Raw genomic sequence first — 23,689 nt, 5'->3', positions numbered from 1 at the left:
ATAAGCAGAATCAAGGCGTAGGTCTCATAAATAAAGCACTATTAAAAATGATAGAAAGCCTAAGGAAACAGTAAAAGGGGATGACATTGTCCTAGGGAAAACCTCCTCTCCTCCAAAACGTGAGAGAATGAGATATAGATCAGGAGAGAGGAAGAACTTATGAGGGGAAGAAGGTTTACCTGTACTGTGCTCAGTCTTCCCTCCGGTGGTAGAATGCTTCTCAGTGGCATGCTTATCAGCTACATATTTCTCAGTGATAGGTTTGTCAACCACGTTCTTCTCGGTGACAGGTTTGTCAACCATGTGCTTTTCAGTGGCATACTTGTCAGCCATGTGCTTCTCTAGGGTTTCTTCTTTGGGTATGCCAGTGGCCTGCTGACCAGTGGCACCCTCCTTTTCCTTATTGCTCTTCTCCTTCTCTGCTTTCTTCTTGAGTGCTTCTTCACTGGGAATGGACGGAAAGCGATATTTCACAGGAGACCCTATATATAGGGGCTTCACTTTGGAGACTTCACTTCTCTTTGGAGACTGTGGATATGCTTTTGAAGTTGTCCTGGAAAACAAAAATAAGGCAGAACAGATACCGTACTTGACCATAAAACTCTTCGTAAGTTTTGTTCCAGCTGAGCCGTGGTGGCACACACCTTTAATCCCAGCACTTGGGAGGCAGAGGCAGGCAGATCTCTGTGAGTTCGGTGCAAGCCTATTCTACAGAGTGAGTTCCAGGACAGATTCCAAAGCTACAGAGAAACCCTGTCTTGAAAAAAAAAACAAAAAAGGAAAACAGAATAAACTGAATAACTTCATCCTTCTATAGAAACAATTATAGGGCTTATTATACACTCCCCAAAGTCATCCCAAAAGAGATAAATTTTAAGAAATTCAGCTGGTAATACATGTTCAAATTATGTTAAAACATAATCATTTATGCTTTATGACAATGTTTAGGATGGTACCATGGTTTGGATACAATTAGTAAATGTGTAAATGCATGTATGTCTGTATGTGTATATGCGGAGGCCAGAGATTGATATCAGTGTCTTTCTATATCACCCTCCATATTTTTTTTTGAGAAAGGGCTTCTCTGCGTAGCCTTGGCTGTCCTGGAACTCACTCTGTAGATCAGTCTGGTCTTGAACTCAGAGATCCACCTGCCTCTGCATCTTGAGTACTTGGAGTAAAGGCATGAGTCAGCACCACCTGGCAAAAAAAAACCACTCTTAATATGGGTTACACCATGAATGAGGAGGGGAGCTGAATAAAAAAGAGAAAGTGAGGAGCTGGGCATTATCATTTATCTCTCTCTGCCTCCTATGAATGCAATGTAACCAGCTGCGTTAAGCTCCTAGTGTCATGCTTTCCCCAACTGTACCTTCAAACTGTGAATCAAATTCAACCTTTCCTTAAGTTGCTTTTGTCAAGTATTTTGTCACAGTTATGAGAAAAGCAACTAATATAAAGCATGAACTGGTCACAAGCTTAGCAGCCTTAAAGTCACCATCAGAATGCCAACATGACATTCTTATCTGCTTTAAATGGCTCACTAATGCAAAATGAGGTCACATTCTCTATCTGGCAGAACTGAAGCATAATGGTCAGGTGGAAGTTAACATCACACCACTGATGTTGAGGTTCTATTATAAGTAAACTGGGCCAAGCACTCATGACTACACATTAAAAAACAACAAACTGAGGGAAATCTGGAAAGGAAAAATTTAGGAACTTGAACAGGAACCTAAGAAGCAAACATTACTAACAACATACAAGAGACTGGAGAAAGCCGGGCAGTGGTGGTGCACGCCCTTAATCCCAGCACTGGGGAGGCAGAGGCAGGCGAATCTCTGTGAGTTTGAGGCCAGCCTGATCTAGAAGAGCTAGTTCTAGGACAGGAATCAAAAGCTACAGAGAAACACTGTCTCGAAAATAAAAAAAAAACACAACAACAACAACAAAAACCCTTCTACCTGTTAAGAGAGAATAGATTATTTGGGATAAAACTCATGAAGGCTGTTTATAATCCCCCATTCCAACTCCTCATTAATAAACAAAATATGCTAATATACAGACAGGCACACACATACAGAGAGGGAGGAAGGGAAGGAAGGAGGGAGGGAGAGAGGGGCATAATGGGCAACCAAAATATAAAATATAGTCTTGAAGTTCTTAATTTTATTGGTGTGTAGAATATCCAGAACATCTTGCCTCTATATATGTTTAAATGGATTTAGCATCCTGTTGGCCAACGTGCAAGAGGAGTACATCTTGAACAAGACACAGTTGGTCTGGCAGGTTCCATAATTCTCTAGTCAGGCTGACTCAGAGTACTACAAGCCAAGGGAAGCTTGGCAGTGTTATTTTTTTCTAGGTCCCAGAAATAGGTATCTAAGCTGAGGGAAGAAATTAAGCGTAAGTTAATTGGGAGAAGTCATGGTGCTTTTTATAGAGCTTTATTTCGAAGTATGTACACATCTATTTATTCAGAGCCAATGTCAGTGATGTAGGCAGGAAGGAAACTGGTATTAATTATAGTTTTTCTTAAATAAGAAAAACAGTCCTGAGAGCATAAATGACTTTTTCCTAAGAGACACAAATAGTGAGAACAGGGCTGGCATCCAAGTACTGATATTTGCTTTTATAGTTTTTAGTTTTAGTTTGCTACTTTAATTTTGTTTCAGGTTCAATGATACTGTAATAGGGAATTTAAAAAGTATGCTTGGGGAGTTGAAGGAGGCCTTCCTGTAGCACAGAGCAGGATTATGTAACTTGGATTTTTTATTTGTTTGTTTTTCAAGACAGGGTTTCTCTCTGTAGCTTTGAAGCCTGTTCCTGGAATTTGCTCTGTAGACCAGGCTGGTCTCAAACTCACAGAGATTAAAGGCATGTGCCACCACTGCCCAACTTGAGTATATAACTTTTTAAAGCTGCATGACTAGCAAACAATAGTAACAAACACCTCCCTCTGTAAGTACAATGGCAAAAATAATTCTCTAGAGGCAGCTTCATACTTCTGTATGTGAATGGACTGCAAAGTGGAACCCCAAAGGAATCCCCATACACACATCCTGGAATTTGGTTTTATTTTCTTCAGTGCTATCTAATGCTAAGTATGGTTAACACAGTCCACAGTAGACACACTGTATAGGAGAGAGGGTTCTATGATTAAATACAACTCAGTCAACAGTCTGAAATTTATTACTTTCCAGAGAGAAAAAGAAAGCCTATATACACTACCTTACCTCACAAACTGACACCATGGTATGCGGCAGTAACAAGGACTCAACACCACTACCATGGGGTTTCTGTCTAAATGCATGACCTGAATCTAACCTCAAGTAAACTTCCAAACCAACCTAAATCAAAGACCAGCCCTCAAATGAACTATCTTGTATGTCAAGATCATGAAAAAAGTAAAACTAAGGAACTGTTGTTACAAGTTAAGAGACCTAAGAGTGAGGTATGGTGGCACATGTCTATAATCCTAGAATTTGGAAGGTGGAGGCAAGATGATCAGGAATTCAAAGCCATTCTCAATTACACAGTGAGTTCAAGGATGGCCTAGTATATATAAAATCCTATCAAACACACACAAAAATAAATAGTGAATAACAAAATAAAGAAGATTAAGGTGATTAAATTATCAAATACATTGTGGTACTCTTTGCAGACTGGATCCTGGGCTGGGGTATAGTAACATTATAAAGTACCTTATTAAGACAATTGACCAAAACTATGTATGTGTATGTATATATATATATATATATATATATATATATATATATATATATACTATAGATTAAGTATATCAAAGTAATTTTCTCTTTGCAGACTGGATCCTGGGCTGGGGTATAGTAACATTATAAAGTACCTTATTAAGACAATTGACCAAAACTATGTATGTATATATATATATATATATATATATATATATATATATATATATATATTATAGATTAAGTATATCAAAGTAATTTTCTAATTTTCACATACCCCGAGTATGTGTATTAGTTACTTTTGGCACTGCTTCAACAAAATGTCCAAAAAAGTAACTTATGAAAGAGTTTATTTTGGTTTATGGTTAAGGGACTGCATGCAGCCCATCATGGTACAGAAAGTATGGCAGCATGAATGCGAGAAGGAGATAGTCAGTTAAACTTCATCCAGTTAATCAAAAGGAGAGAAATGCTTCTACTCATATTCCTCCGTTTTTTTCTTTCTTTCTTTATTTTTTAAAATTTATTTAACTTTATTTTATGTGCATTGGTATGAAGGTATCAGATCCTCTGGAACTGGAGTTACAGACAGTTGTGAGCTGCAATGTGGGTGCTGGGATTTGAACCTGGGTCCTCTAGAAGACCAGCCAGTGATCTTAACCACTGAGTCATCTCTCCAGTCCCCTCTTTCTTTTTTTAAATTTCAGTTTGAGACTCCAGGTTATGGGATGGTGCCATTCATATTCAGGGTGAGTCTCCTCTCCTTAGTTAAACTTCTTTAGAGACTCCCTCAAAGACATGCACGGAGGTGTTTCTCCTAGGTGATTCCAAATCCAACCAAGTTGACAGTGAAGACCAACTATCACAGTGTGTAAAAGAATGTCTTTGTTCTTTAGGGACATATCATCAGAAACATACTTTCAACAGTTCTTGGAGAAAAAGATAGATGTCTACTGACAGGATAAGAATGGTGAAACAAATGTAGATGAAAGGGTATTTTCAGTTCTTTAAAGCTGAAAAAGTTGAAATAGAAAGGCTTAAAAATTGGTCCAAATTCAAATGATCCTTTGTTTAGACTTAAACATATAGTATATCTGTATACTGGGTAAGTATACAAATATGTGTACCTGCAGAACCAGGTACACTAGATGTCATCCTTTACAAGTAAAAATTCAGATAAGAATGTAAATGCCAAGCCAGGCGGTAGTGGTACACGCCTTTAATCCCAGCACTCGGGAGGCAGAGGCAGGCGGATCTCTGTGAGTTTGAGACCAGCATGGTCTACAAGAGCTAGTTCCAGGACAGGCTCCAAAGCTACAGAGAAATCCTGTCTCGAAAAACCAAAAAAAAGAAAGAAAGAAAAAGAAAGAAAGAAAGAAAGAAAGAAAGAAAGAAAGAAAAGAAGATAGATAAAGAAAACCGGTCCACATGACTATCATAATGACCAAACACCAACTTACAATATTTAGCACAGAACAACAGGAAGCATAAGTAATATATTAAGACTCAGAAGCAGAAACAGGCTAAGGAAACATTTTTGGCCACATTTGATTTCTTCTCTCTAGATTTTTAGCTTTGTTCCATATACTAGTTTCAGAGTGTAGTTGAAGCTAAGTCTTCTAGAACTCATAGAAATATCTGACAATACAAACAATGAAAAGAAACAACCACTTAAAAGAGTAATGCTAGTAATATACATAACTATCTAACCAGGGCTTAATTTACCTGAGATCAAGGAGGATACTGTAATGTCAGAGCTTAAGAGTTCACATTCATCACATAAGTAGCCTGAGCTTTGGGATCAGAATTCAAAATAATTAAGTGTTGTGCTTTCCTGTCGCCTTAAGGGACAAGCCACGCCCACTCCCATTACCTCTGACCTGCCCACCGCCATCTTGGCCCCTTCCTTTTCTGCTTCCTTGACGTGTGCACGTGTTTTCTCTCTCTCTCCTTTTAACTCTCTTCCATCTTCCTCTTGGAGAGGCAGCTTCGCTTCTGCCTCTCTCCCCACTTCTCTGCTTCCCCCCTTCTCTGTCTCTTTCTCCTCCTCCTCCTCCTCTCTCTCTCTCCCTCTCTCTCTGTCCTCCCTTCACCCTTCCTCCTCCATAACCCCCTGAATAAACATTCAACCTCACCCTGCAAGTCGCGTCTATCCATGTTTATGTCTTCTGCCCGCCTGCCATGTGTCTCCCTGCCTGGGACCAGCCATTGCTCAGGGACCAGCAGCCATCTCTGCCTGGGGCCCACTGCCTGATGCCACATGGCCAGCCACCACTGCTCTGGGACCAGCAGCCGTCTCTGCCTGGGACTGGCTGCTCCCAGGGCCTGCTGTCTGCCGCCACATGGCCCGCCACCACAGCTCAGGCCACCACTTTGGGACTGGCAGCCATTTCTGCCTGGGACTGGCTGCTCCCAGAGCCCGCTGCCTTCCACCACATGGCCCGCTACCACCATTTGGGACCTACAGCATTTCTGCTGCCTACTGCCACGGGGATCTTGCAACATTTTTTAAAAAACAACACTAAGCATACCTTTCAGACACTGGCAGACAAGGATTGAGCCAACAACCTGACTCAGAGTTGGTGACCTCCACCAGAACCGGAGTGGGACTGAACCAGCTACCAGGACACAGAGAGAACAAGCTCCACCAGAAGCAGAAGCCAGGAGCAAACCCAGTCCTGGGACACAGGCAGATCAGGACTGAGCCAGCTACTAGATCCAGAGTCAACAATCTCCACTGGAACAGGTACGGGGGAGGAGCCCCTGAGCAAGTGAGCCAGAGCCAGAGACTGCTGAGGGTCTAGATGTGAATCCAGGACCTTCAAGGGAGTAGACCTAAGCCAACACCCTGGTGGATCTGGGCCAGAGTCTAGGACCTCCCAGGAACTAGGCCTGAGCCAGGACCTCTGTCACCGTGGGTGTGAGTAAACCTGGACCTCTGAGGGAATAGGCAAGAACCAGAAATCTTGGCAGGGCCAGGCGCGAGTCTGGAACCTCAGAGAGAGTAGGCCTGAGCCAGGTCCTCTGTGGGTTCCAGCACTGGTTTGTGACATCAAAGGGAATAGGCAGGAACCTGGAACCCCTGCGGGTCTGAGCACAATTCTGAGACCTCTGAGCACATAAGCAGGTCCCCTGCGGGTTCAGGCGCACCCTAGCCTGAAACCTTCCAGGCAATAGACTGGAACCAGAAACCTTTCCACGTCCAACTCCAACCTAGGGACTTCTGCAGGATGGAATCCAGACCAGGATTTATAGATACAGGTCAAAGCCAGTTACCTAAGCCAAAGTTGCCCTGAGGTAAGGAACTCCACCTGAGGCAACAAATTCCACAGGAGTGAAACAGAACAAGACTCCTAGGACAGAGAGGGCCTGAGGAAACAAGCTCCACCAGGAGCAGAAGCCAGGAGCTAATCGAACCCTGGGAGCCAACCCAGTCCCAGAACACTGGCTGATCAGGACTGAGCCAGCAACCTGACTCAGAGTCTGCTATCTCCACTGGAACAAGATTGGGACTGAACCAGTTACCTAAGACACAGAGAGAACAAGCTCCACTAGGAGCAGAAGCCAGGAGAAAACCCAGTCCTGGGACATGGGTGGATCAGGACTGAGCCAGCCAGTGACCAGATCCAGAGTCAGTGATCTCCACCACAACAGGTCCAACTCCAAGCCAGGGACTTCTGCAGGAGGAGATCCAGACCAGCATTTACAGAAACAGATCAATGCTGCAGCCTAGGCCAAAGTAGGATTGAGACAGCAGACTCCAAGGGACCAAGCAGACCAAAGCAAAGGAGCACTGAGCTACCTCCAGGAACAGGAATAACCAATGGGGTAACTAGAACTGTGACAATGACTGTACCATGATGAACGACCATCTGAGCTTTGGATTCACTGGAACCTAGAAGATTATTCAAAAACAATCTCAGACAGCCCCAACCACACCTATAAGAGGAAAAGATGAGTAGAAAAGGTAAAAATCACATGCTACACCACAAAGAGCAAAACAATACCAGTTAAACCTAAAGAAATTGATCACCAAAAGAATACATAATCCAATAAAAAAAATGGAGTACAGACCTAAACAGAGAACTCTCAACAGAGGAATCTAAAATGGCTGAAAGACACTTAAGGAAATGTTCAACATCCTTAGTCATCAGAGAAATGCAAATCAGAACAACTCTGAGATTGCATCTTACATCTGAAAGAATGGCCAGGATCAAAAACACTGATGACAACTTATGCTGGAGAGGTTGCAGGGTAAACAGAACACTTCTGCATTGTTGGTGGGAATGCAAGCTGGTACGACCCCTTTGGATGTCAGTGTGGCGATTTCTCAGAAAATTAGGAAACGACCTTCCTCAAGACCCAGTAATACCACTTTTGAGTATATATCCAAAGGATGCTCAATCATGCCACAAGGACATGTGCTCAACTATGTTCATAGCAGCATTGTTTGTCATAGCCAGAGCAGAGAAACAACCTAAATGCCCCTCATTCGAAGAATGGATAAGGAACATGTGGTACATTTACACAATGGAGTACTACACAGCAGAAAACAAGTAACGACAGCTTGAATTTTGCAGGAAAATGGATGGAGCTAGAAAACATTATTTTGAGTGAAGTAACCCAGACACAAAAAGACAATTATCACTCATAGGTGTTTTTTAAACATAAAGCAAAGAAAGTCAGCCTATAAACCACAATCCCAGAGAACTTAGACAATAATGCAGATACTAAGAGAGACTTACATAGATCTAAGTACATGGGAAGTAGAAAGTATAAAAAGACAAGATCTCCTGAGCAAATTGGGAGCATGGGGACCTTGGGGGAGGATTGAAGGGGGGAGGGGAGTGGCAGGGAGGGGAGCAGAGAAAAATGTAGAGCTTAATAAATATCAATAAGAAAAAAGAGTACTGGCTGTTCTTCTAGAGGATCTGGATTCAAATCCCAGGATCTTCATGGTGGTTCATAACCTTTTTTATCCAGTTCCATGGCAATCTGGCCTCCATGGATACCAGGCACACTCTGGTACACAAACATATATGTGGGTATTTTATATAAAATAATATTTAAAAATTGTTGCCAGGTAGTGGTGGCACATGCCTTTAATCACAGCACTCAAGAGGCAGAGGTAATTGATCTCTGTGAGTCTGAGGCCAGCCTGGTCTACAGAGCATGTTCCAGGAGAGCCAGGGGACAGAGTGAAGCCCTGTCTTGAAAAAAATAAAAAAATGTTTAAAAAATAATTAAGAGCCATCAGTAGTCTATGTAGATAAAATGTCAAAAATAAATCAAGCTTATTTATGTGTAACGTCATTTTTAATATCAAGTTTCTTTTTCTTCAATATTGAATATATAAAACAAAGTTTATAAAATATGTTAAGATATAAAGAATGAGGGCCGGAGAGATGGCTCAGTGGTTAAGAGCACTGGCTGCTCTTCCAGAGGTCCTGAGTTCAAGTCCCAGCAACCACATGATGGCTCACAGCCATCTGTAATGAGATCTGGCGCCCTCCTCTGGCGTGTGGGTATACATGGAGAGAGACTGTTGTATACATAATTAATAAATAAATAAATAAATAAATAAATATTTTTTTAAAAAAATATAAAGAATGAAAGAACAAATGTCCAAACATTCACAAAATGATAAGACAGGTATTATCATTATGTTGAGAATTCCTGTGTGGCCCTCCCTTGTCTGAGCCCCTTCTTCCCTCACTGAAAGAGGCCAGTATCATCCTGAATTTTATTTCTGTCATGTTCTTATTTTTGTAAAAACTAATTTTATCATATTTAATTCTGAAGAACATTTTTTAGGTAGTACATCTTGGAACTAAAAATAAATGGAATCTATTAATAGCATTCCTCTATAACTTGTTTTTTCATTCATAACATTTCTGAGATAACCCCTTGTGGTTGTGCGTAGTTGTGACCAATGTTTTTTATTACTATATAGTTTGGCTGAATTTTCATAAATAATTTAAGCTTGTTGCACATGAGTTCCTATGATTCTCTAGACCAGTCTATAACCATTGTGATTCATCCACTAATTTTCAACCAGTGGGAAATCTATATTTCCTGGCACTTGATTTTTATTTATTTAGAGAGAGGGATTTCAATATATAGCCTATTCTCATGCTGGCCTAGAATTTATGTGATCTCTTATGGCTCAGCTACCCAAATATTATGATTATAGATGTGTATAGACACGTACCATCAAAACATCTAGCTTTTTAGTACTGGGGGCATTCAGGGCTGAGGTAGAAACCTAGTGCAATGGAAACACAATCTATGAGGATGGCCCTTGTTAAGACTCCTAGTAATAGGGTATAGGGAGCCTCAACTGGCCATCTCCTCTAACCAGGCAGGCCTTCAGCAGTAGGACTGGGCCACCAAACCAGCTGCAAAACCTTCAACCTACTATTTGTCCTGCCTGCAAGATGTGCTGAGGTAAAGATAGTGCAAAACTTGTAGGTGTGGCGCCAACCAATAACTGGTACAACTTGAGACCCATGCCATGAGAGGGAGCTTATAGCTAACACTGCCTGGACGGCCAGGAACTGGAGGCTGGATGGCTCAAGACCTAGGATAGAACAAAATACAACTGGTAAAAAAAAAGTAAATGAAATGATTCCTAATGATATTCGGCTATTAATTGTAGACCAATTTTCATCGGTGAGTCTTTATCCAACAACTGCTGGGAGCAGATGCAGAGACCTATAGCCAGATATTAGGTTGAGGGATCTTGGAGAATCCCATGCAAGAAGGGCAAGAAAGATTGTAGGAACCAGAAGGGTTAAGGACACCAGAACAAAGTCCACAAAATCGACTAAGTAGGGCTCATAGGGGCTCACAGAGACTGAACCAACAATCAGGGAGCCTGTATATGTCTGGCCTAGGTCCTCTGCATATGTTATAATTACGTAGCTTAGTGTTCTTATGGGACTACTAACAGTGGGAATAGGGCTGTCTCTGACTCTTTTGCCTGCTTTGGGGATGCTTTTTTTCCTACTGGGCTGCCTTATCTTGCCTTGATACAAGGGATGTGCTTAGTCTCATTGTGACTTGTTATGTCATGTATGTTTAATTCATATCCTTGGGAGGCCTGCTTTTTTTCTGAAGGGAAAAGGAAGAAGAGTAGATCTAGGGGAAAGGGAAGGTGTAGGGGAAACTAGGAGGATAGAAGGGAGGGGGAACTGTGGTTAAGATGTAATGTATGAAAGAATTAATTAATTAATTTAAAAAGGTAAAACCAAGAAATACTTGCTTCTCTTGAGACCTCTCAACTCTTTCACAAAAGTTAAGTGATGGAGGAAGGTCATTGGTTAAATAAAGAAACTGCCTTGGTCCTGATAGGTTAAAATTTAGATAGGCGGAGTAAACAGAACAGAATGCTGGGAGGAAGAGGAAGTGAGCTCAGAAGCCATGCAGCTCTCTCCAGGGCAGACACAATGAAGCAAGCCGCCAGGTCAGACATGCTGAATCTTTCCTGGTAAGACTGGTGCTACACAGATTACTTAGGCAAAATATGAGAATTAGCCCGTAAGAGGCTGGAGCTAGTGGGCCAGTGTTTAAATGAATACAGTTTGTGTGTTGTTATTTCTGGTGTAAAGCTAGCCATGCGGGAGCCAGGCCGGACAAAAGAGCAGGCCCGCAGCTCCTACAACAGTTAAACATTCTTTTTGATCTTTTTTTCTGTTTTATTTTTGTTTTGTCTTCTTTCTTTATTTTTAGGTTAATCTATAGTGGTATAGTATTTGTGTTTTAATAAATAAGTCTTGCCTGAAGATCAGAATGCAAAGCAGCCACACTAGTCAGCCATATAAACTATGCAGTGGTAGCATACACCTTTAATTCCAGCAATAGAAGCTAGGTGGTGGTAGTGCACACCTTAAATAAAAATAGAGAGGAATATTAAGACGGGAAAAGACAGGTCTCATGCTCAGACTCATCCTGAGGATTCATGGAGGCAAGATCGCCATTTCAGTCTAAGGTAGAGGTAAGAGCCAGTAACTGGCCGCTTTGCTTTTCTGATCTCCAGCTTGAACCCCAATATCTGTGTGGATTTTTATTATTTATGCTACATTAATCATTCTTAATAAGAAGTTCTGAAATCTAAAATGATCCACGTTCCAATGCTTCTTGAACATCATACCATTACTCAAAATTTTCAGAGTCGGCGGTAGTGGCGCATGCCTGTAATCCCAGCACTTGGGAGGTAGAAGCAGGTGGATCTCTATGACTTTAAGGCCAGCCTGAACTACAGAGCAAGTTCCAGGGCAGGCTCTAAAATGCTACACAGAGAAACCCTGTCTTGAAAAAAATATGTTTCAGATTTCAAATGGTCAGATCAAGGATGCTTAACCAATGAAATCTAAGCAAGCTTTCTCAAATCTAAGTAACTGAAATGTGAAGCACCCCTAGTTCCAAGCAGTCCTAATGGACCAAGACAGACCTATACTGAGGACTTGTTTTACAACAAGAAATAAAGACAGTTCCAGCCTCAAAGAAGCTTTGCGGAAGAACACTAACTGAACATAAAATGTTGATACAGTGCAAATGAGCTTCAGATTAACAAGTCTCTAACTGAGGCCTGACCCCTCACTTCATACAAGTCTCCATTCAGTTGCTACACTGAGGGACATATGCTCAAAGTACATTATATACTTGCATGTAGATCATCTTCTAGAACCCTGCAGAGAAAAACATCTGAGTAAACTTGTCTTCAGAACAAAATTGCTAGCCATCAGTAATATGTTAAAGAGACAGACAGTGAGACAGTTAGATGAGGAGGAAAGGAGATGGTAAGCAAGTACCTATGCACAATGCAGTCACTTCAATCTAGAGTTAGAAATGGTACAATTAAAAGAGAAAGGAAAATGCCAGGGGAAATAAAGAAGAGAAAAAAATGGAATTGAAGGTCCTAAAGAGAAGATGCTGAATATATCACCTTGGCAAATATGGGTCCTATATATGTTACCAAGCAATAAACTTATAAATGATTCATCATTTATCCAGAAGATACATTAAGTGTATAGACATATACTCCAAAGGCAGGCATTTGTCCTGCTCACCCATTCCTGTTGGACATACTTTTGTCAGAGCAGAAGCAACAATGTTGGATGGAACCAAACTAAACTAAACTAAACTGACTGTCAACCATCAGAGTTCTGGCAAGGGAAGATGTGCTTACTTAGATTTCACAGGAGAAGATGACCTCTTAGGAATGTCTTCAGGAGGCTCACATCTTCTCAGTGGGGACCCAAGACCCCCAGTGGAAACAGAAGTTGTCACTCGTCCCTTCTTCACTTTCTCCATCTATAGGGGACAAAGAATATGATAGCCACAGCCCATGACTGGTACTGCTTCTACAAGTTGAAAATCTACCTCAGATGAAAGTGATACAGTTTTTTTCCAGTGGGATCAATATAAAGGTCTAATGCTCATGTGGCATGAATCTTTATAGAGATTTGTGATACCATGAGATCATTGCATTTAAGTCATCAAGTTGGAATGATTTTTTTTTTGCTCAACATAGAGATCCTTTGCCTTACACTTTGTTATATTACCAAGAAATAACAGCATAACCATATTAAGGCTCTAAACATAAAAGAACTGGAAAGGGTACAAAAACATACACTTTTAGCTCAGAGGCCTCTGGGCTCTGAGTCTGAAGTACATGGTATTTTCAGCAATAGAGACTTACTTCCCATCTCTTGGAGGGCAACCACGGGCAACAACAATAGTCTATAATGTTTTGGGAGTCTCTTGGACAACCCTGATTAACACCTCAAAAGAGAACTTCTCACACTTGCATATATATGCATTCATACACATAAATATACATACACACATATGTGTTGTATAACAACAAACAACTAATGAAAAAGAGGCCATGAATTTGAAAGAGAGCAAGAAGTATATAGGAAGGCTTGGAGGGAAGAAAGGAAAGGTAGAAATGATGTAATTACAATCTCAAAAAATAAAATAATTTAAAAGATTAAGTTCAAATAAATATAAAATATACACTTATTACAAAACCTTTACCAGAAGAAGGTGATTTTAATATCTAAGATGCCAGTTTGTAAACTCTGAGGCATACATGGTATAACGTAGAGTGCAAAACACACATTTCTTAGTAGAAGGGAATGGGTTCCTGCTTAACAGTCATTTTACTGACAATATCTATATGATATAAAAATATTCAAAGGCTATTGTGAGTGAAGGTTGACCTAGACCCTCAGTTTGAGTTGTATACAGAAGCAAGACTCCTAGAACCAGAACCTTAAAGAATAGAGGAAAAATTTTCCAAAGTTTGGGAAAAAAAAACAAATATATCCCTTGAACAGTCCCTGAAGACTAACAGAAACATAAACCCCAGGTCAATAATAGAAACAATCACACTGTCAGACAAATTACAGTACAGAAAAGAGTGACAGAGAGCAATTAAACCTACCTGAGATGGCTCTGCTCCTGCTATAGCTCCCTTCCCAGCATCTCCCACACCAGATGAAGGTGTACCTTTCTTTCTCTCAGTGGTCCGGGTTGGAGAGGACTTGTATGAAGATTTGAGAGGGCTTCCAAGAGCTACAAGAGGACAGGCATGGAATACTAGAAAGTTACAGAATAATAGCCAGAAAATACAGGAAACACAGATGGAAAAGGCAGGAGAATCAGAGATTGAAAAGAATATATTCTATAAGAATTTAATGTATAATCCACATTTTTTTTTTTTGGTTTTTCGAGACAGGGTTTCTCTGTGGCTTTGGAGCCTGTCCTGGAACTAGCTCTGTAGACCAGGCTGGTCTCGAACTCACAGAGATCCGCCTGCCTCTGCCTCCCAAGTGCTGGGATTAAAGGCGTGCGCCACCATCGCCCGGCTATAATCCACATTTTTGAAATGTTTTTTCTACTGTATACAGAATAGATCTTATCTTAAATAAGATTCCCAAGATTCAAGAGTCAAATTTATTTGAGGGGTTAAAAGTACACTTTGGAGCTAAGCAGACTTTGCATTGCTATTAAGCTGGATTACCTTGGGAAGGCTACTTAATGTCTCTAAACTCAGTTTCCTTACACAGGAAGAACATAGAAGCCCTGACTATTGTCTTTGCAAGTCTGCTTACAAGATTGCGCTTTGACCAGTATCTAGGAGCTTAGATTTTAGGAAGGTTTGTGTAATTCACTAGTGAGTGCTAAGAAACCGTTTGTAAAAATAATACATTCTAAGTGTGTGAAATTTGGGTATTTGCTTAGTAAAGTTGCCTACATGATTAGTTCCTAGTAAAATCCCAAGGCATTGAATCTTCAGAGTGCTTCCTCAGTTGGCAATACTTTATGTGTATTGTTATATGGAGTATATCCTGTATGACTATCTTAGGAGAGCCTTGGAATCTTACATTTGTTTTCCTCTACTTATCATACACTTTTCCCTTTGCTTCTTTGGTTGTGTATCTTGCTACTATAATAAATCATAGCCATAAGTTATGAGTCCTCAGAGTTCCAATGTTCTTGGGGGCCCCAGAAGCAACTGACATCAGAGGTGGGAACTTGTACAATAACTCCAATTCACAAAAACAAAGTAAAAATAATGTTTGGGAATAGTGGGGGAATAGACCTGTGGTGTTTGTGTAGCTATGGAGTTGTTGGTCATAGTGTGAAACAGTCAAGATGTTGTGAGGTGAAAGTTGCCTACAGAATTTGAAGATAACTGCTGAAACTCCAAGAGAGTTGCCTCAGGATTTCTTGGCTACTTTTGGCCATGCTACCTAAACTGAGGTTAATCACGGTTGGGGAATGATTTTAGTTTTCTCCTTCAACAGAAATGGGAAAAAAAACCCAACCTTTTCTTGGTTTTGTCATCAGTAGGTGAGTTGGAACTAAGTACTGAAACCAGAACAAGTTTCAAACTAATGTTTTTTTAACTATAATTTTTGTATAAAAATAGATACTGAAAAAAATCAACTTCCAGAAGAGATATAGAGTTTTAAAATTCAACTAGAGATTGCAGCAAATACATCCCTCCGTTGGTCTCTAAACTGTGAAACATCCTGAATACTGTTGGGCTACCTTGGTTACATATAAATGTCCACAGAACAGGTCTCTGATGGCAACATCCAAAAAATCCAAGCTGCTCTTCAGAGCTGTATTTCTGATGCAGAGTGTGGGTACTTTCTTGGAAAAGTTATAGTCTGGGAAAGGTTGAAAAGATGCATCATTGCTGTTTCCTGCTTGATTTCTTTTTCTGAGATAGGGTTTCTCTGTATAGTTTTGGAAACTATCCTAAAACTTGCTCTGTAGATCAGGCTGGCATTAAAGTCACAGAGATCCTCCTGCCTCTGCCTCCCAAGAATGGGGATTAAAGGCATGTGCCACCACTGCCCGGCTCTGTTTGATTTTTTTAAAGGAGCTATGGTTTATAATAATGGACTTAGGACCTGACTCTACTTACTTTACCTTTTCCTAATATTCACACTTAAGATAAACTATGCATGTTTGTTTCTCCTATGTAGCTGTCCCAAGAAGGAGGATGATTTTTTTACACTTGTCACTAGATAAATGACTAAGCTAAAAAAACAAACAACAACAACAAAATAACCAGAAGTCGCATAAACCTATGTTTAAGTTTTCTGAAAATTTAGTAGTTTACTTTGAATGATCCCTAAATATAGTGTATCTTTCTGATTAAGCTTATTTAAATATTTCTCTATTTGCTTCTTGAACTTCCTTTCCCACCCATAAAAATATTATATCCTTTTAAAAAGAGGCTTGCACAAGTGTGGTGAATAACTGAGAAATCAAGTTTTGACTGTATAGCACAATTAATAAAAACTCAGAGACAGATAGTGGGGCTCAAACCAGAAAAGCAAAGCAGCCAGCCACTGACTCTTACCTCTACCTCAGTCCGAAAATGGTGATCCTGCCTCCATGAATCCTAAAACCCCAAAATCTATCTCTGGGTTTTTATTAATTGTGCTGCACACTGTGAATAGAATACAAATAAAACCCAGCTTGTAGTGGCGTGGAGGAGGAGACTGTCACAAAGGTATCTATGATGTTTGTTTTCCAGAATTGGTCTTGGAAGGTCTCTCTTCCAGAAGAAACTTCCCACAATGCCTGTGTAAGCTGCTATGAGCATGAATTTCTGGATCTTGACTGCACATAACTGAGGAAGCGTGATGGGGTAATTTTGGTATAGTTCCAACACAGCATATTAAGATGTTATTCACATTCATCAGGCAGATGAACCAGTACCACCAGCAGAGGGGGCTTTGGGACTGATTAGCCTTAGGCAGTCCCTCTTGAATCACAGACTGAAATGAATTACTCCCACTGTACTAAGCACTCTGGGGCATGGTGAGAGGCACTTCAGTGAGAGGCCACATTGTGGGGTGTCTCTTGATAATGAATCTCCTGCTACAAGTGTCCTGAAGTTCTTAGCTTCTTGTTTTCCATAGGAATCTATGAGCCCTCAAGAATAGCACTTCTTGTATGTGTTCTTAATGTCATAACACTGCCTGAGATCTGAAAGGTGGTCAGGTAAGCTTCAACTTATTGGCCAGAACTGTGCTGGGGCCAGGCGAAAAATATTTAGAAGGAACAAGGAAGCAATCTGGCTAAGATATACCTTTAAGGTTAATGGGAGTTCACATGATCAGAATTCTGTAACTCAGCATCAACAAGCTTCCATGGTCGGCCAGTACATTCTTAACTTGTCTTAACTCCAGGAAACTCATCCTGAGTGACTATATTGGAGAGACTATAGAAGCTTGTGCCTTGTCTTTTCTAGACTTTGTTCCTAGTTGTTTTCTCCTTTGTGGATTTTTGTATATCCTTTCATCATAATAAATAAAAGAGGTGAGTATACCTGTATGCTGAATCTTCTGAGCAAATCATCAAACCTGAGCTTAGTCTTAGGGAATCCCTGAAACATTTTACCTCAAAAGTGGGGATACTTCCTACTTGCTAATAATTTGGGATTTGTTGTTGAGTAAAACTGACATACCATATAATTCCCCCTTTAAATGTCCAGTTCAGTGATTATTTAGTATATTCACAATTATAACCATAACTCCAAATCATTTTAAGACTCACAAATAAAACCTTTTACCCATTAAGCAGTTACTAACCTTTCTTTCCTCCCCTACTCCTTGTGAAACATTGATCTACTTTCTGTCTCTATAGATTTCTCTATTTCAGATATTTTACATAAGAAGAATCATATAAGTTATGGTATTTTGTGACTGCTTTCTTTTACTTAGAATAGTTTCAAACTTCATCTATCAGTATTCCCTCCCTCCCTCCCTTCCTTCCTTTTTTTCCCCCCCGAGACAGGGTTTCTCTGTGTAACAGTCTTGGCTGTCCTAGAACTCACTCTAAAGACCAGGCCGGCATCGAACTCACAGACAGCCGCCTGCCTCTGCCTCCTGAGTGCTGCAATTAAAGGTGTACACCACCTATTGCCCAGCCTCCTTTCCTATTTAAAGCTGAATAATATTCTACTTTACATATATACTTCATTTTGCTTATTTATTCAAGCTGTTTCCACTCGTGGCTACTATAAATAATGCTTTACTGATTTCGAAATATTTTTTAATTTTTCTGGCTCTATATCCAGGAGCAGAATTGGCAAATCAAATACTAACCACTTAAGAGATTTTATACCCAGACATAGTGACATATACTAGCAATCTCAACACTTAGGAGATGGAGGCAGAAGGATCAGGAGTTCAAGGCCAGTTTCAGCTACATAGTGAGTTTGGGAGCAGCCTGGACTACATGAGATTTTGTCCCCCACTGTCCCCCTCCCAAAGAAAATAAAAAGAATAGACCCTATGTAACTTGATGTCATTTTCACCAAATCCACTGTATCTTGGTAATGGAGTCTAGACTGGACCTTATGTGGACATTGTGCTGCGCATATGCAAATGATAATGCTTGCATTAAATCTTGACATCATGATTTAATTGTATTTGGTTAAGGAAAGCCAGTGTTTGCCAGACTTCAATGTGCAGGCTAGGGAGGATCTCAGAGCCGCCTTTCTACAAAGTTTCCATTGCTGGCTTTTTTTTTCATTTTTTAAAAATATGGGTGTTTGGCTTAAATATAAGTCTGCGTACCACATATATGACAGGTGCCTGCAGAGGCCAGAAGAAGACATTGGATCTCTTGGAACTGGAGGGAAAAATGATCGTGAGCCACCATGTAGGTGTTGGGAACAGATTCTAAGACCTCTGTAAGAACAGCCAGTGCTTTTAACCATTGAGCCATTTCTCCAACCTCCACAGTGCACTTTTGATCACACTAAGCCATCACTGCTTGACAGCCTTTCATAGCGCTTTTCCTCCTGTCGGCTTTGTGCCCTGTGGCGATCATGGATCATGTTTTAAGTAGCAAGGCTCTAGACATTTTTTGAGCTCTTACTCTGTGCCAACCAGTGTGTTATCTTATTTATACTATGATCTCATTTAATCCTCGTGATAATTTAATATTAAATTTTTGAAACATGGTCTTACTATGTTGCCAAGACTTGCTTTAAACTCTTTCTACTTTGGCCTCCTGAGTAGCTGGCATTACAAACATTCACCACTATATATAGTTTTTATTACAACAAATAAAAAACAAAAACTCCAATTTTATATATGAGCAACAATGAGGGGTAGAGCCAGCTGTGGTACTCCAGGGAGTAAGATATATATGCTACTTTTCCAACCATCTAAGAAAAGTGAACTCACCTCCACAGACCATCAAGTCGATTTTCTACCTCATTCACATACCACCAGTCAGTCATAAAATAGTTTACTCACCTATATAGTAATTATCTTTAAAAGAAACAGCAACAGCTAAACATAGCCAGGCAGAAAATGCTATTAACCATTCAAAGAACTTCATAAAGCCAGCAAATGAGAAGCAAAATGCAAAAATTCAGGAATCCAAGTCTGATCAAAATTGCTTCAGGAATTTTCTTTGACTTCACAGCTTGGCCTCTTTTACCTGAGTCATTGGCCTGCTGAGAGCATATATATACTTCTGCTTCTGGCTAAAGAAGCCTGTGTGGGTATTAGCAGTCTCAAAACAAGAAAGGGTTCCATGGAACTAGGGTGCATGCAATGAGCTAAGGGACTGAATTAAATTAAATTTTTAAAAAGCAGAATTAAAGTAAAAGAAAATAATGTTTAAACAAGATAGTGCATGTGACATTTAACATTTTGGTGGCAAAACAAATATGGAAATAAAAATAATTCTAACAAAGGATGGCTTTGGAGTTTGTCCTAGCAAAATCAAACAAATAAGATATAACTTAAGAGTTTAGGAGAGTTCACTCACTCTTGTGGTATCAGAACTAATTTCATACTCTATTACAGTGATCTGAGCTATATGTAATAGTACACACCTATAGTCACAGCATTTGGGGACTGAAGAAGGAGAATCCTGAGCTACACAGTAAGGGTCTATCTCAAAACCAAAACAAAGCAAAATAAACAAAAAAAAAAACAACCACAGTGACCTGTTTTAGTTGAAGAGAATTAACACCCCTTTCAAAAGTTATATGGACTCATTAAGTACTCCCTAAGTACATCTAACACGAGAAAAATTAGGACTGTGCCTATGAAACAACAACAAGAACTCATTTTAGGCCTTCTTTTTTCTGAAAAGGAAACAGAGAGAGAGTGGATATCAGGGAGAGGGGAGGTCAGAGGGAGTTGGAGGAGTGGAGGAAGGGAAAACTGTGGTCAGGTCATGATGTATTGTATGAGAGAATATATTTTCAATAAAAGATTAAAAAAATTAAAAAATTAATTAAAAGAAATATTTTTTAAAAAACTGATTAAAAAAACATACAAAGTCGGGCATGGTGGCATATGCCTTTAATCCCAGTACTCAGGAGACAGACACAGGTGGACCTCTGAGTTTGAGGCCAGGCCACTCTACAAAGCGAGTTCTAGACAGCCAGAACTACACAGAGAGACCCTGTCTCAAAACAAACAAACAAACAAACAAACAAACAAACAAAAAACCAATTTTTTAAAAAAATATATTTATTTATTTATTTATTATGTATACAATATTCTGTCTGTGTGTATGTCTGCAGGCCAGAAGAGGGCACCAGACCTCATTATAGATGGTTGTGAGCCACCATGTGGTTGCTGGGAATTGAACTTAGGACCTTTGGAAGAGCAGGCAATGCTCTTAACCACTGAGCCATCTCTCCAGCCCCAAAAAACCAAGTTTTAAAAATGAAAAGTGCCATCCTGGGGCTGGAGAGGTGGCTCAGTGGTTAAGAGCATTGCCTGCTCTTCCAAAGGTCCTGAGTTCAATTCCCAGCAACCACATGGTGGCTCACAACCATCTGTAATGAGGTCTGGTGTCCTCTCCTGGCCTGCAGGGATACACACAGACAGAACATTGTATACATAATGAATAAATAAATATTTTTTTTAAAAAGAGAAAAGTGCCATCCTATAACAATCTTTTAAAAATGATTTAAAGGCAAAATTACACAAACAGCACAAAAATAATAGTCAACCGATTATCAGCTAGGATTCATGATCCAAAATTCAATGATCATAGGATGTGATGATTTACACCAAGCATTTGGGAATGGAGGTAGTAATATCAGGAGTTCAAGGTCAGTCTGAAGTATAGAATGAGATCCTGCCTGAAAAATCTATGCCAAAACAACAAAAAAAACCTCAAAAATAAAAAGAAAAAATAAAATAAAATCTAATAACTAAAATTTTTTGGTTTGGGGATATAATATATGACAATGGATATTGTTTGGATAGCTATTTAGTAAATGGTATGGAGATTAACATTTTTCAGTTTAGAATACCAAGCAGATAATAGTTGTCAACCATGATCTAACATATTTATGTTTGCATGTTCATCAATGCAAAGAAATAAATGAGAAAATATGGAGTATGGTCACTAAAGGAATAGCTATAGAGTCAAAAGTGTCAAGCATTTTCTCTTCAAACTTTTTCCTCCCTCCATGTGTCTAGTAGTTACCGTGAATGGGTATCAGAAATCAGCAGCATTATGACACTTATCGGGACTCTGCTGCATACATCATGCCTCTGGAATGGAGGGATAGAGTCAATGCCAGTGAATGACAACCAGGAAGTCCCACTATCCTCTTCCAAGTCACAAATCTCTTCCTAATCATCTCTTGGCCAATCTGACAAGCTCAATAGTCTTATAGTACCCAACTTTCCTTTGCTGGTGCTTTAGGATATGCATGTTACACAAGAAGAGCCCTCTTTTTTTTTAACCTATGTATAACAAAAGGCAAAAATTCAGGCTTCCAATTAATCTTCTGAGCCTCCATCAGAACACAGATACTGTTACGTATACTCAGGTTCTGAAAATAGTTATGTGTCCCTCTATATACACTGTCTCCCAAACCAAAACACTGCTTGAAAAAGCATCCTCCACATGGATTTCCCTTGGAAGGGAAAACATATGAGATCTCCTGGGTAAACTGGGAGTGTGCAAGGTGAGGGGGAGGGGATGGATGGGAACATGAGGACTCGAGTTTGTCGAGTTGTGAGGTACGACTGAAGGGGAGAGTAATGAAGAGATATCTTGATAGAGGAGGGTAAAATTGGGTTAGAGAGAAACCTGGTGACCAGGGAAACTTCCAGGAATCCACAAGGATGACCCCAGGTAAGACTCCTAACAAAAGCGGAGAAGGTGCCTGAACTGGCCTTCTCCTGTAATCAGATTGGTGACGGCCGTAATTGTCATCAGAGAACCTTCATCCAGTAACTAATGGAAGCAGATGCAGAGATCCACAGCTAAGCACTGGGCTGAGCTCCTGGAGTCCAGTGGAAAAGACAGAGGAGGGATTGTATGAGCAATGGGGGGGGGGGTCAAAATCAGGACAGGGATACCCACAGAGATAGCTGACCTGAGCTAGTGGGAGCTCATGGACTCTGGACCAACAGTTAGGGAGCCTGCATAGGACCAACCTAGGCCCTCTGTATGTGGGTGACAGTTGTGTGGCTTGGTCTGTTTGTGGGGCCCCTAGCAGTGAATCAAGATCTGTTTCTGGTGCATGAGCTGGCTTTTTTGAACCTATTCCCCATGCTGGAATGCCTAGCCCAGCCTTGATGCAGGGGAATAGCTTGGTACTGCCTGAACTTGATATGCCATGCTTTGTTGACTCCATGGGAGGTCTGCCCCTTTCTGAATGGAGGAAGAGTGGATGGGGCAGGTAGATGGGAGTTAGGGGGAATATAAAATAAATGAAAAAAAAGCATTCTCATATTATTTCTGTACTTCTGTTTTCATTTATAAAGTAGGCAGGCCTACAAACCATGAATGACTTTAGAGTCCCATTTTTTCTATGTTATCAAGTCTCCCGGATAACTAACTAATCAATTCTGCTCCTTCTGGCTAATCAATTATATTATATCACTGACCCAGCAGGAGCTTAAAAAAACAAAAAAAAACCTTCTCTATGCTCTGTGGAATAGGTTCTTGCAGACTGGGAGAATATCAGTTCCTATCAATCAATAATGACCTTTCCTTATGGAACAATATCACTTTCCAAAGTCCTGTTAGTCAGACCCTAGAGGTTAAGAAAGTACTGATATTTGCAGAAGGCTTGAGAGGAGGCTTTTGCAAAGGACACTGTCAAGACATTCACACCAGAAAGAAGCAAACTGGAGAGACAAGGTCTACCCATTCACTTGCCTCGGTCTGGGGAATAAGATATTGCCACGGTGGATGAAGACAGGCGTTTACTCATAGGAGGGTCCGTCTGCTTTGGCAAATTCATGGTTGATGTTGAAAGTTTGTCACATGCTGCAGAGAAATGCATTAAAGACGTTGGTTTTCATATCACTGTAGCCTGTGAAATCAAATCTCAAAGTGTCCTTCCTGTCCTCATCCACACATAATTCAGTGGTGCTCCACTGCAGCATAGCACACTGCTTTCATTATCTTAATCTGGAAGTGTCCAGGCTACAGAAACCACT

General features: G+C 40.3%; 1 protein-coding gene across 5 annotated transcripts in view; it reads right to left on the bottom strand.

The window, feature by feature from the left end:
- Map7d2 (MAP7 domain containing 2) overlaps positions 1-23,689 on the bottom strand; it is a 109,217-nt gene that overhangs the window by 19,542 nt on the left and 65,986 nt on the right. For 2 of the 5 annotated variants that reach the window (XM_075957206.1, XM_075957205.1), the window contains exons 6-9: positions 23,406-23,516; positions 14,164-14,294; positions 12,901-13,025; positions 180-553 (exon numbers count right to left, since the gene is read on the bottom strand). In XM_075957206.1, the coding sequence (XP_075813321.1) occupies positions 180-553; positions 12,901-13,025; positions 14,164-14,294; positions 23,406-23,516 (741 nt within the window). The remainder of the gene's footprint in view (positions 1-179; positions 554-12,900; positions 13,026-14,163; positions 14,295-23,405; positions 23,517-23,689) is intronic. The other 3 variants (XM_075957210.1, XM_075957209.1, XM_075957208.1) reach the window with 2 other exon arrangements.

The sequence above is a fragment of the Microtus pennsylvanicus genome, chromosome X (assembly GCF_037038515.1).
Source record: "Microtus pennsylvanicus isolate mMicPen1 chromosome X, mMicPen1.hap1, whole genome shotgun sequence".
Classification (NCBI taxonomy): Eukaryota; Metazoa; Chordata; class Mammalia; order Rodentia; family Cricetidae; genus Microtus; species Microtus pennsylvanicus.
This window is presented reverse-complemented; position numbering and strand designations above follow the sequence as displayed.